The 14,431-nt window shown below is 46.7% G+C and overlaps 3 protein-coding genes across 3 annotated transcripts; all 3 read right to left on the bottom strand.

Moving 5' to 3' along the window:
- Positions 1-282: 282 nt before the first annotated feature.
- Positions 283-1,611, bottom strand: LOC124136496 (uncharacterized protein F54H12.2-like). The gene has a single exon (XM_046502418.2). The coding sequence runs from the start codon at positions 1,609-1,611 to the stop codon at positions 283-285; it is 1,329 nt and encodes a 442-aa protein (XP_046358374.2).
- Positions 1,612-3,561: 1,950 nt separating this feature from the next.
- LOC124136497 lies at positions 3,562-4,251 on the bottom strand. The gene has a single exon (XM_046502419.2). It carries the CDS (start codon positions 4,249-4,251, stop codon positions 3,562-3,564), a length of 690 nt encoding a protein of 229 aa, XP_046358375.2.
- An 8,528-nt stretch (positions 4,252-12,779) lies between these two features.
- LOC124136498 lies at positions 12,780-13,949 on the bottom strand. Its single transcript, XM_046502420.2, has one exon. The coding sequence runs from the start codon at positions 13,947-13,949 to the stop codon at positions 12,780-12,782; it is 1,170 nt and encodes a 389-aa protein (XP_046358376.2).
- Positions 13,950-14,431: the final 482 nt, after the last annotated feature.

Here is a 14,431-nt window from a genome sequence, read left to right as displayed (position 1 = left end):
CCAGGGATCCAGGAGCTGGACGATAGATGCTCACCCAGTGTGTGCCAGGTTGATCGCTTAAATCTGTGTTGATCACGTAGGCTTTGGGGTAAAAGGGGTCATCCTGTTGCCATCCCAGTCTGGCAAAGGCATCTCTGGCCAGGGTGCCCCGGTAGATGGCATGAAGTGGTTTGTCATCAGCCACGAGGGCTTCTAAATCCAAGGTGCTCAACCCGAGTGGTTCATCCATGGTTCCTTGTAGGAGGAGAAAAAGTGTGGCATGACCGTCTGTCGCTGCTCTTTTTATACCATCATCGCATTCCGGAAACGATCTATTTCCAGAACATTTTCGTATTCCTCATAGCAGATGAGGGTGACTGGGTCCTCGAGAGCTTGTCCAAACTGGATTTCCAAACCCAACTTGCCAGTGTGTCGAGGGTAGTTGATGCCTTCATCAGCGCCAAGGTCTGGTGTGAGATCCACCACCCACAAGGTGTAACCTTGAGTAAAGGCCTTGGGAGTCAGTTCGCAGGTCTCAGGTCGCCATAGTTGTCCCGTGTTTCGGAACAGATTCATGTAGACTTGTTTCAAATGGGCACTGTTGTTGCTGAAGTCGCTTTTCATTTCCGTGCCATGGACTTCCTGGCCGTTGACTTTGAGCTTCATCATGGTGACATGATGGTGTTTGAAGTTGTACGGATTCTTCTCTTTGCTTCCTACGTAGGCACTATTGTCCACCAGTCCCAGGACCACGCGTTTTGGTAATTGGCCACCGATGAGGTGATCCTTGTGAAAGTCCCTACCGCCTCTCGGGATGTCATGGGCAGTCACATGCACACGTGAAAGGGGATACTTGGCAGTCACCCCAGCGTTCAGACTGGACACGTGTGTTTCTCGGACAGCAGGATCGATGTTGAGCTGACGGACATAGAATTCGGCTTTGGTCAGCGCTAGTTTGTAGACACCATCAGCAGCACACATGAAGAAGAACTCATCGGGACTTCGTAGCAATTCCAGTTTCATAGGGACACCATCCAGCAGATAACGGTCTTGAAGAAACAGATCACAGTGTAGACGGCCTGTAAGTTCCACTTCTTTGGTGGGTACGATAAGATCGCGGCGCGTTCTGACACCTGTGTTTCTTGTGTTCGCATCTGCATCAGGATTGAAGACGTCCATTTTACCAGCATCGTCGGTGAACCATCCAGGACATCGAAGGTGAGATGTTTTGGCTCCTGTACCATAACTCAGAAGGGTTTCCAAGTAGGCTCTGTAAGGGTAAGTGCCCATGGAGGGTGTGATCTCCAACTGATTGTGTCCCACTTGCAGCCGCACTTCGCGAAACAGGGAATGCATCACATTGTTGACTGTCGATACAGGGTTATCCGCTAGAACGGTATCCGTGCCATCATCTTTCGTCACACGTAGACATACTCTCAGGTAGCACTGTTTCAAATCAATGTAAGCGTTCACGGGATTGGAAATGTTAAACTGGAGTGGTCTTGCTACAGAGGGTGGTGCCAAGGGACTATAGCGAATCCACTGACCCTCTTGCACAGAGGTGGACACAGGGGGTACAGTAAAGAGATCCAACTGGGCCTTTGAACATTCGCAAGCATCTCGGCGCATCATGATGGATGTTTCACCCTTTTCTCTGCCTTGAAGGACGTCTGGTCAGGTTGAAAGTCTGATGAGGACTGACCTTTAAACCGTTTTTCTTTTCCTTTTACGCTGTTTCTGGTGGGTGGTGGTGGTGGTTGGGACGACTTTACGGCTTTTAGGGGGTCTCGGCTCCTCACGTTCCTCCAAGACATCCATCAAAGCTGCTGTGCCGTGATGTTTCAGACTCTCTGACCATTTGCGTTTGCCTCCAACCACATCACTCACCAACCCAGGCAGGATCTTTTTACCCATCTTGAGCACCGATGTTCCGGCAGATTTAAGGAAAGGCAACACCATCTTCAAGATACCTCCAAGACCACTGCCGCGTTGATGATAACGTCCTTTGTATACTTTGATACCACTCCCACGCTGGCCGAACTGTCCTCGATTCATCTGGTGTGCCAATGCGTGTCCCAACATGTTGCTTTCTGCGTTAGTAGCGGCGTCTGAAGTGAAGTGTCACGATGGCTTTCCCCATTTGAAATGGCACGGGTCGCCCTGTGTCGTCCATGATATAGAGTTTAATACCGTCAAAGGAACCATGACGCAACCCAAGGTAGTGAATGTGTTGAGGGCTTTTAATCACCACACTGTCTTGCATCATCTTCTTTGACACAGGCACGTAGATCAGCAAGGGAGCCATCGTATTGCCCACAATTTGATCTTCGACCAGGTTGGTGTAAATGTACACAGTATCAAATCCTGACAGACGATGTGCTTTTGTGTCACCTGTGATTTCCACATAGCCACCGGTCATGGGAGTAGCCCCCACTTGCCAATGGGCCAAGGCAGTCAAGGGAACGGGCGTCTCTGTGTAGGTTTTATAGTCCTCCTCACCGAGGAGCGGTAGTTGAACAAATCCGAGCATTCTCGAGAGTGGACTTGGCATGATCACTTCCGTGGAATAGAGTGGTCCACCAGTATTTCCCATGAGAGGATGATTGATTGCTACTTCTTGAGGGGCTTGGAATCGCACCTTTCCATCTTCAAGCATGTCAAATCGAAGACTATCTGCGGGATACTTGACATCAATGACAAACCGTCTCCCATCACTTTGGACGCTGTCTGAGGGCTGTTCTTTCAAGACATCCGTAATATGTTCCTGAATCAAACGGTTGAGGGTTTTCACCAAATCTTCAATTGAATAGACGCCTTTCTCGATAGGAATCTTCTTGCTTTCATAATGGACGACACCATACTGTGGGTGTGGTATAGCGCTCCCCGTGCTTTCATACACAAGGGTGTCTTTTTTCAGTTTGAGGTTCAGCGCAAAAGGGTGGGGCGACGTTGTACCATGTCATCCGAAAGTGAACTTCGCTGACGCCCACCTCCCACTGTTGACGGTCCAGATGCAGAGGATAAGGCAACTTGATTTCATATGCATTGACGGTGTTGTTTGGATAGATGTCCATGGAGGCATCACTGGGCAGGGTCATGTTAAAGTCTTGTTTCGAAAAAAAGGTGGCAGCCATGATGACGTGAGTTAGGGTAGAAAACTCTGGGTGGATGAGGTATCAAGTTGAAGTCTTCTGGTGGGCGGGGTCGTCGTGGATATGCCTGGTGAGGCGGCCAAGGTGGGTGGTGGAAGTATGTATCCCAAACAACTGGAGAGCAGGGCTGTCCACAACTGTTTCTCTCCGTGATCCAAGGCCAACTGTACCATGCTCATGATGATCACGCCATATATCACAATGATCTGAGCAAAAAACACGACTTCACTGCGGGGTAACGTCATGCCAAAACAACACAAAGGTGAGTGTCGACGCTGGTGATGACGAGGTGCAGCAGCAAGGGGTGGTTCATCGGTACCCACGGATGCTGAGAGGCTTCTCTGCAGAGGTGATGACGGTGGTGGTGGTGTCGGCGGTTCTGTCATCGCGTGTGTCCACCCTCTGAATGAGTCTGGAGACAGCATGCTCCTTATTTTATCTGTAAATGATCTGCAGGGATCCACGAATTAAAACTGGCAGGGTAGCCAGTCCATTTCACCAAGACCTCTTCTTGACCCTGTTTCGGTCCTGGACGTCTTTTCAGCACGCGATCCACGGCATACACATCGTCTGTTTTCAAGATGGGTTGTATTTCTTCAGGGTAAAAAGTTCCTTGGAGGACTTCACCATGATCATCTTTGATCCGATACACAGGAGGTGTTCTCCCAGTCACCAACCGATCCACCGTAAACAGTTCGGTGGTCCAATTGGGGAGATAACCTTTCTCAAAGGTGCCTTTGGTTTTGTTCAGACGTACACGGGTGCCCGGCAGTAAAAGAGAGGGGGATCTTGTCTTGGGGGACGACGGTCTTTGTGTTGTTATTTTCTTTTTGCGCTGAAGCCGTTGTTGTTGTTGTTTTTCCTCCATGTAGTCTAACACCCGAATTTCTGACAGGGGATCTCCTGGGAGGACGTCCACAGGTCGCTGGCCAATGGTCCGATGCACACGACGGTTGTACGACTTGATCAACTGGGGTAAGACTTTCAAATAGTGTCTGGTCCCATGCTGTGTAAAGTATCGCCACATTTTATTTTTCAGAGTCCTTTGAAACCGTTCCACCACGGCTGCTTTCGTTTCAGGATTTTGACTGGTGTAGAAATGAATGCCATGCTTCGTCATGAGAGCCTGGAAAGGACGGTTGACAAATTCTCTGCTTTGTCTGTTTGCAATTGAGCAGGGAGTCGATCTTTGGCTTGTTGCATCAGCAAGGTTTGAAAACCTTCGGTCAAAGCAGAACTGCTCTTGGCCTTCAGGGGTTGCACCCATGCCATCTTTGAAAACACATCGATCACGCACAGCAGATATTTGAATCCTTCGTTGTCGTCTTGAAAGGCAATCATGTCACTCAAGTCTGCTTGCCACAGTTCATCGACCCCTCCCACACGATAGTGGTCTCTCGGAAAGGAGCGTCTGGCTGGTTTGTGCAAGGTGTAGGTACTTTTGGTTTGCAACCAACGCTTGATTTGACTTTGCGATGGCATGGTTTTCTTCTTGCTTTTACTGGTTCTTGCATCTTGAGCGTGGATGCTTGCTGCTTTCCACAAAGGTCGCCAGCCTCCAAAACTTGCAGGATGTTCAGGATGAAAGTAAGTTTTTTCCAACCAGGCCGTCCCAAGGGAAGTAGGAAATCCTTTGTTTTGTTTCCCTGCAGCAGCAGAGGGAAGAATGCGCTGTTGCGTCTTGGTCTGTCGCTTCATTTCTCTCAGACTGATGCCACTTCCTACATGAATGGCCTTTTTATAGAGAAGGGGAGAGATTTATTTTTTCTTAGGTGGTGCTAAAGGGTATCCATGAACCTCGCCTGTTGATGACACTGTCCTGTTTGGTATCAGATGGAGGTGGAGTCATCAACCATGGGGTTGATTTCATACGCTCCACTGGTGGATCCAGTTGCCACGAAGGAGGTGGGGGTGGCATCTCATCTTCTTCTTCTTCGTCTTCCGCTTGTGGATCCAGCTGCCGCCTCCTTCTTCTTCTTCTCTCTTTGTGACTTTGCGGGGAGAACGTGGGGAGGGAGAACTGGGTTATGGGTGTTTCTGGTGTGGCATGAGGATGGTGTTGCTGCTGCTGCTGCTGCTGCTTCTGCATCCATTGCCATCGTTGAGGATTTCCAATTATTTCATGAGGGACATGACTGTTGGCCAAATGGTGACTCAAAATGGTCCAACCTGCAGGTCCCTCTTTGGTTTTCCGGTGACGCACTAAATCGTTGATCAAGTCCACCATGTGTGTGCCAGGGACAGGTTTCCCTTCCACGGTCAGGGTTCCCTCTGGAGTCCAACTCAAGTCGGGATTGTTTTGAATCCTTGTCATCAAATTCATGGCTTTACTGGACATGGCTTTAGGAACACTCATGACCACTTCGTCTATCACTTGTTGAGGAGGGGCAGGTCTACCTGTGGTGTCCATTGTTGATGGTGATGACGGTGGTAGTGGTGGTGTCACTTTGGGTTGCAGTGGTTTGATGGTGTTGTTGTTGCTGTTGTTGTTGTTGTTGTGCTGTTGGCGCTGCAACTCTAGCATGTGTTGCAACAGTTGGTTGTATTCTTGTTCCCGCATGTGAAAAGGCTGCTGTGACCTCTGCATCAATGCGTCCATCTCTTCCAAATTTTGGAGACGTTTCTTTTCCAAGAGAGGGGTATGAAGTGTCTGACGATGACGTAGTTTGGTGGCCTGTAGACTTTGCCATGTGTCTTCAGACACCAACACCATCTTGCGTGCGTACTTCATGGTGGCACACCACACACTGATCCCAACCTTCCTGGTGTCAGACCATTTATTACTTTCCTCCAAACAAAGAGGCTAGGGCAGAACCAATAAGAGGTATGAGTCCTCCTAATAATCCTCCTCCATGTTGAAGAAGTTTACATTTCTTGCTTAGAGGTACTTGTTTTTTCATGAGCGTATTCAAGACTTTACCGTGTCGTTGCAAGTTTTGACGTTGCGTCGTGGTCATGGGAATATTGCCTGAATACAAGTTCACCACACATTCACAAAGGGCACGGATGAGATCAGTAGGAGCATGTTTGAGAATGGCTTTGCGCATCGCTGGAGCGGCAGCACACAAATGACACAGAGCATGTTTCTGTTTCCTGAGGCACTGAGACATCTTTCTTGCATGGAGGTGTTAGCCTGAATGAGTCACCTGATCTGCAGCTTCTCTCTTTTATCAGGCAGTGGCAGGAGGGAGTTGCAACTGTTGATCTGCCTTCTTGGACTTTCTTTGGGTCCGCAGGTGCACCAATCGTCTGAGAGCATCAGCTTGATATGCTTTCATGACATTTTCATGAGCCTTATCTTTTGGCTTAGTAGTCATCGTTGTTGTTGTTGTAGGTCGGTGACGCCTGGTGTTACCCTGTTTGAGGAGTGGTGCTTGAAGATAATGTTGCCATTGCAACAGAATGCGTGTCAAGACCCCTGCAAGTGTTCCACTACCACTGCGTTGCATCAGGTAGTCAAGACGTTCATCCATAGGCAGACGTGGATTGACAATTTAGTCAGGGTATCATGATGTCTCTGCAACCACGTCTTATGTTGAGCTTTCAATGGGATGTGTCCTGCTCTCAGGTTCCGCACGACAATCGCAAACCACTGCAAAAGACGATTTCTTCCTTTGACGGCAAGGGTTGTCGCATCCCTTGTCGGAAAAATAGACGGTCTCTTGTCTTTTTTCTTCCTTTGTGGGGGCTCCTGCTGCTGCAGACGTTGAAAGCATTGAAGATCGAGTGGGGGTGAGGGTGCTGATGAGGAAGGCCGTTGTTGTTCTTGACGATGCTTGTTCAAGGGTACCATCGAAGAGGAAGACGTACCTGGCTTGGACTTCTGCTGCTGCTGCTGTTGCTGTTGCAGAGGTTGAAAGCGTTGAAGATCATGTGGTGACGAGGGTGGCGAAGGTGCTGATGATGTTGAAGGACGTGGTGATGGCTGCTGCTGACGATGTATGTTCACGGGTACCATTGAAGAGGGACACGATCCTGGAGGTGAAGGAGTCTTGTGAAATACAGAGGTCACAAGTCCCTGTAGCGATGAGGGGGAGACCATACTGTCATAGACATCATTCACCATCTCTTTGTCTTTGTTCTTCCCCTTCGTAGGATGAACCTGTTTCCGTCTTTGCCCCATGATGGATGTAGGTCAACTGAAGGAAGGTCTGAGGGTTCACCTCCTTTTATGAAAGTCTCTTCATCTCATAGGATCGGCACATACACGAGGGGTAATTCAGATCTCGAAAACAGGCGGGCGCGTACGCGATGGTCTTGCAACGTGGTGGGCTTCAAGTCCAAGAACAAGTAAGTGTAAGGCTCTCGGATAGCGTCTTCATAGGCTTCACGCAGAAAAGGAACTTTGCCTGGAAACACCTGGCGAGCCAGACTGTCGATCTGCGATGCATCTCTCGGATTTTTAAAGAGGACCATGTAGTGAGCATTCAGACTGATGGTGCGATGTTGCGGCGATTGAGCAAACAAGTTCTGAGTGAGATACAGCACAGATGTGTTTCGGTGATGACTTTTCTTGGTGAACCATCGCAGCACTTCGGTTTCTTCTTCTTTCGTATTGTCCCCCAGCAAATCATCGATGACCAGCCAATGTGGGGCCACCCCTTTTTCGGGCAAGGCACGATCCGCTGCTTTCATGCTGTGGACAAACTCAAGAGCGACCCCTAAGCGGCCTGCCATCTCTTCCAGTTCATGATGAAGCGGTTGCCATTCGCTGTACACCCACACGATGCGATGGGGTGACGTATCCAACACCTCGGGGCGATGCATCTGCTCCATACATGATTTCACAAAGGAACTTTTTCCTGATCCCGTGGGTCCCGCAATGAACATCGTAAAAGGTTGGCGTAGGGTCAAAGGGCTGGTCATGACCTCTTCATCATCATGTGATGCGATCCTGTGTTCTGGCTGACTGACACCAGGCAACTGATCTTTTCAAGCATGACCTTTCTCTTTTATCTGTTATTTTCGTCTTCCTATCTCTCCCATGACCCATACAATTTCTTATGAAAAAAAGAAACACAACGATCGGTCCGATTTAGAAAACCGGGGCTCAGACCAAGTGTCGGAACGAACCCATCAGCACGATGCGTTTTCGACCCATCAGGAAGCAGGGTGTCAGTGCCTCTCCTATAAAAAGAGCGAAACCACGCACACCGTCACAGTCGAGCACTGAAAGAGAGATCAACCATGTCGTCTCGATGCAGCTGTCTGACGTGCCAGACCAACAGTCAACAATGCCAGCGGAGGATGAAAGTCTATTCATGGACAATAGTGGGCTACCCACGGGGTGAATCGGAGACGATCCTATCGCAGAGCCCACACTGGTTTAAGAACAAGTCTGAGGCTATGTCAGCATTACAACAAACTATTCAACGCGGAATTGACATACCCGACTGTTGGGGTGGTCCGTATTATTATCTAGTATCGAGATCAAGGAAAGTAATGTAATCAAGGTGACAACCCTTGTCCAGCTTGTTTCCAGTTTGTTTTCCAACGGCCCTTTTCAGGGCCACCCATCTCTCCCGAAAGACAGCTTTCCTCCTTTGCTTTGACGACCCTCCAATCCCCACACCGTGAACCCACCCCCGCCTCCTCCCACCTTCCTCCCTTCACCACCACCCTCCCTTCACCACCACCACCACCACAACCACCACCCCCACCCCCACGTCTATGTGTAGAACAACAACAACAACAACAACAACAACAAAAGATTTTTGACGCGCTTCTTTCAATGTCGATCCTGTTCACCTTGTACGTGCGCTTCTCCGGGTTTTTCCCCTATCCCTCCTCCTCCCTGGACACGGAAGCGACGCCCTCTTGCATGCGCACGCCACCGGACACGGATGCGACGCCATCTTGCAGGCGCGAGCCACCGGAAACGGATGCGACGCCATCTTGCATGCGCGCGCAGGTACCCATCATGCACTGCGCAGGTCACGTGACCGGAAACGGATGTGCCGCCATCTTGGTCCCAGAAATCTGAGCGGTCCCAGAAATCTCAGTGGTCCTACGCCGATGTAGGTTACTACTGGCCAAGATCAGTTCTTGCCGGTTGGCTGGAGAGTGTGGTCGTTGTCGAACACGACGATCCATAAAGTCCCAGAGGTGTTCTATTGGGGACATGTCGGGTGAGCGTGCAGGCCACGGCAGGACGTTGACGTTGTTGGCTGCGAGGAAGTTAGTGACAATTCTGGCTGTATGGTCTCTAGCGTTGTCATGCTGATAAATGACACCACGTGGCTGCTGTTGGAGAAATGGTAGGACAACTTGACGAAGAATGTTATCCATGTAACGCTGAGCTGTCAAGTTTCCGTCAACGATGATCAGCAGTGTCTTCTCCTGCCCACATATCCCTCCCCACACCATGACACTCCCACCACCATATGGTACGACATCCTGCACGCAACACGCCGCCGTTCGTTCACCCCTTCGGCGGTAAACACGTTGTCCTCCATCAGCCCTAAACATACAGAATCGACTTTCGTCAGTGAAGACAACCCTCTGCCAGTCACGTCGTTGCCAACGTCGTACAGTCCGGGCCCATCTCAATCGCAGGCGACAATGTTGCGCTGTCAATAGCTGTCCTCTGTATTGTCCAAAAGCCCTGATTCCATGAGCCCTGAGTCTCCTGGCCACTGTCTGTCGACTAACCCTGTGACCTAAGGCATTTGTCGCCGATGACGTCACTGTCAGGAAGCGATTTCGGAGGTGCAAGGTACGCAAGTACCGGTCATCATGGGGCGTGGTCACCCTGGGTCTGCCTGTTCTTGGCCTGTCAGCGGTCCGCTGTCAAATTGGCAACGGCAACACGGGAGCAACAGAAGGTTCGTGCAATATGGGCGTGGGTGGCTCCCATCTGTACCATACCCAAGGCTCGTTCACGTTGTTCGACTGTGAGTCGTGGCATTTCTTTTGTTTTGTTTTTTATCACTGTGGATGTCTGACTTGCCGTTGCAATCGTTTTATACCCTTACCCGCACGTGCATTTGCAGTTGTCCGCGGTGCACGTGTTTTTCACTTTTTCACAAGTGTCTTGCTCGCTCGCTCACATAAAGTTTTACAGGCCTTAGTCCAAATTAATTTGCGAGTGAAAAAAGTCCCAAATATTTTATAAGCATTAACCGTTTTCATACATTCACCATTTCTCATTTTTTGACAAGGGTCCTCCCATTTTAAACACAATTATTTTACTCTTCTTCAGTATTAATATCCATACCCCATTTAAAAGTATAAATATAATTCATCAAGACGTTTTTGTAATTTTAATACACTGTCTGCAAAAAGTATTAAAAAATCAATAAAAACGCAATTTACTTTTCCTATTTTGCAAGTGATATACTTTTGTATAATAGCTTGTAAATGAAAATGTCATCAATAGTGGTATGATCTTTCTTAAAGCCCCCTTGATATTCACCAAATATGCCTTGGTAGTCTCAGAAACATTGTAGTCTTTTTTTAAGAACATAAGAAAACATTTTACCCATTATATTGAGAAGTGATATAGCACGAAAGTTATTAGGATCACTTTTACTACCTTTTTTTATGCAGTAGCATTATTATTCCCGTTGAACATAATTTTGGGTAACGTCCACTGGACAACACTGCATTAAACAAAATGACAAGATATTGAGATATTGAGTTAATACAACAGATTTGTAAAATCCATCATCACCAGGTGATGAAATAATTTGACAAAATCACACGATAAAATATCATCTTGATTTTGACAGTCTGGGCACAAGCTATCAGTATGATGTTGAAGAAACTCACTAACTTCAGTTGCGAAATCCTTTTCCTCTATTGACACTGGATTAAGTAATTCCTTAAAATAGTCTACCCAAGTTGCGGGTGCGATGCTAGAGTCCTGCGAGCGTGCGGTGATATACCATTTAACAAGTCTCCAAAGTGTTGTACAGTTACTATCATTCACAGCATTAACAAATGTTTTTGTAATGCCCTGCTTAAAATAAGTCTTTTTTTTGGTTTACATAAAGATTTAAACTTGTTTCTAATGTTCTTGTATAAGTTATAGTTTTCCAGAGAAGACACCTTTCTCACTGTATTCAAGACTTTATACTTTTCTCTCACACACTTTTCTGTTCACACTCTTCATCAAACCATTCTGGTTGTTTCTTAAAGCCTATATATTTGGACCTCTTTATTCTCATATTCCTTCCACAGTATTGTATTATATGCTGTAACTTCTCTGCGGCTTTATCAACATCATTTTCCACACAGGTAATAAATTCATTTAACATTAACAGGGGATAACCATTACCAGTATTTTAACCGCATTTTAACCGATTTATTATATCAACTTCTCGTGTTAACAGGAGGCGGTGGTACAGGCAGTGGCACACCTCCTAGTGATAAGGATGGCGTAAAAGGGTGGATAAAAAGGCATTTAGAGGCATTAGAAGAAGCACTAGCAAAGCTTGCTGGGTAAGCCGCGTCTACACTTTCCGGTAAAATAGGGAGTATTGTATCCTGGCTCTTGAATTTATTAGCAAGGACCGCCACTTGGCTTAGTCAAAACATGTTGGCAGTGATAATAGCAATTGCAGGGCTGTTTTATGTATCCGCTAAAGACTATTTATCCAAATCATGAATAAACCCGCCGTGCCTCAACCTACTATAAGCGCTGTTTTTTCATCGATATGTTGTTGATTTGTGGCCACAATATGTGGCTTTACAACTTGTGTCTGAGAAACATGTGGTTTTGAAGATGACTGTACTTTTACTTTTCCTGTTTCACCTCTAATTGTTTGTGTTATTAATTCTGTGTTAATATCTGAATTTATACCTGGTTATGGTTTATCGGAAGTAATAACAATTGTATTATATTATAGCCTACAACTTTACCAATCTTAAGTTCCATATTATTGGGAGACATGTATAGTCCTGCCCCCCAAAACATAGTCTACTTTGGATAGAGCGTACTGTAATACATCTTGATAACGCTTTATAGAAGATGGTATGACAACTGGTGAAGCAATAGCATCCTCCACATTTGCAACAAACTGTTTTTGTGCATTTGTCCCAGAACCAATTATTCCTGTTCGTGTTGAAACCGGAACTGCTTCATGATATGAAGGACAGACACAGGTGTTGTTCGCAGTTATAGCCAGTTATTTATTACTGATAAATTTCTTTAAACCCAAGTGTGTGGACCTGGGTTCATCAGTCCAGACACAGACCTCTGCACGAGTAATACAGCTACATCTTTAGATGTGAATTCCAAAGTCAATAAATCAAACACCACAATTAGTCCAAATTGTGAATTCCAAAATGTCCAATGATATACGTGTGTTTGACAGTAACATCAAATGTGATCTATATCGTAGTAAAAACTAAACCCTTAAAACTGGAGACAGTAAGCTAGAAAGTTAAACACAAAGGGGCTGTGAGGGGCGCGCTTGGGCAGGCTATTGTGTGATAGTGCACTAGGTGATTGAGGCTGTGGCAAAGTACTCATGCAGAAAGCTGAAACAGAGAATTAGGAGAGCTGAAGTGTGAAGTATATAATGTTTAAAACATACTTGACTGAATATTTAATTCAGTAAAAATCTAAACTAATAAAACTCTGAAAATATATACAATTATCTGATCTTGTCACATACTTCTCTCCCTTGAATAATGGCGTCCTCGTCATTCCGGTTCTTCATCAACAAGGGAAAGCAATGCCTTGGAGATGCTGGTGCTGATGTGTCCTAAAATGCCGGTCGCTGCCAGTTGTTCCAGGCGTCGACTCCTCTGCTGCCAGTCTGGGTCAGAAGTCTGGCACATTACATAATCTCCTGAGGTTTGCCAGGCAGGCTTCCTTGTTAGTCTACCAGTTCTTCTTGGTGCAGGTATGGGTTGAGGATTAGCATCAGGTGGTACAGGGGGAGGTAGCTCTTCTCTGACTGAGTCTTCCGGCTCCTCTTCAGTGTTTTCTGGTGGTTGCACTGCTTCAGGATCTGCTTCTGTGCTGCTGTCTTCTTCAGGTATGTGGTCGTCACCACCAGAAGCATCACCTACTACTCCAAGAGACTGTAGAACGTCACCTGTTGTCTCTGAAGTAGCCGCACTCTCTTCCACAGTGTCTTCACTGATGATGGTAGCATCCTCAGCACCTGCTGGAAAATAGAATGGAGCATCATAGTCAGACTCTTTATCCTCCTGGATATCCTCTTCTATAGTCTTCTTCACGATCTTTCTTGGTCTAGGAGTTGGTTTCTTGGCTGCTCGTACAGAGTTGTTATCCATGATCGCTGGTACTGATCCAATGGGCAGGAGATGGTTTCTATGCAACGTCCTCTTCCTCCCCTCACCAGATTCTCTCTGCACTACAAACACAGGGATATCCTGGTTTGGTTGCAAGAGAACAACATAAGGATCTTCCTCCAAGCGATCTGCCAACTTGTGCTTACCATCAAAGGCTAAGGCTTTCACCAGAACTCGATCACCTGTCTGTACCGTGGCCCCTCTAGTCTTCAAGTCGTAGCTGGCTTTCTGTTTGCCTTTGGCAGTCTCTGATGCCTTTGACGCCAGGTCATAGGCTTCTTGGAGCTTCTTCTTCAGAGACTTTGCATAAACTGTCAGAGACTGATGATTCTTGTTGGTCTCGATCCCAAAAGCAAGATCTACGGGCAGACGAGGTTCACGACCAAACATAAGGAAGAATGGAGACTGGTTTGTTGATTCATGCCGGATGCTGTTATAGGCGTGGACAAGGGGAGGTACATAGGTCTTCCAATCTGATTTCTGGTCTGGTTGGAGTGTTCCCAACATATTAAGCAGTGTCCGGTTGAAGCGTTCAACCATACCATTGCCCATAGGGTGATAAGATGTTGTCCGGCTTTTGATCTTGTCACAGTGTTTGCGACTGTGCACCAAGAATTGCCCATACATAAGTTCTCATTGATTCATTAACTCTTACAACTCCTGGGTTAGAAAATTATTTTCCGTTTTATCATTAAGAAATTCATTCAAAGCGTTTGCGGTATCGTTTTGTTGTACAGACTTTGTAACAATATAAGCTAAACCACTCTTAAAGCTCAAAAGATCTCCTCTCCAATCATTACTTGAAAGTTCCCAGCCATGATAAAGATTATGCATTCTTTCAAAAATATTGGATTTCTGTAACAACTTAAATGGATTGAATGGTTTGAATCACTTTCTTCTTTAACAGTTGTTTTGCCACTGTACGGAATACCTAGACCATGGTTGAGTCCTTTAATACGCCAATCTGTAGTAGTAGTAATTTAAACTTCCTGACAAATACGTTCATATGCCCACCTGTTGTACGGATTATTTGA

Source organism: Haliotis rufescens, unplaced genomic scaffold (genome assembly GCF_023055435.1).
Source record: "Haliotis rufescens isolate VD_foot unplaced genomic scaffold, xgHalRufe1.0.p SCAF_1, whole genome shotgun sequence".
NCBI lineage: Eukaryota > Metazoa > Mollusca > Gastropoda > Lepetellida > Haliotidae > Haliotis > Haliotis rufescens.
Note: the sequence above shows the minus strand (reverse complement) of the source record. Positions and strands in the feature narration are given on the sequence as shown.

Bases quoted from the DNA above. Each gene is read 5' to 3' on its own strand.
- LOC124136496 (XM_046502418.2), bottom strand. From the start codon at position 1,611: ATGATGCGCCGAGATGCTTGCGAATGTTCAAAGGCCCAGTTGGATCTC.
- LOC124136497 (XM_046502419.2), bottom strand. From the start codon at position 4,251: ATGACGAAGCATGGCATTCATTTCTACACCAGTCAAAATCCTGAAACG.
- LOC124136498 (XM_046502420.2), bottom strand. From the start codon at position 13,949: ATGGGCAATGGTATGGTTGAACGCTTCAACCGGACACTGCTTAATATG.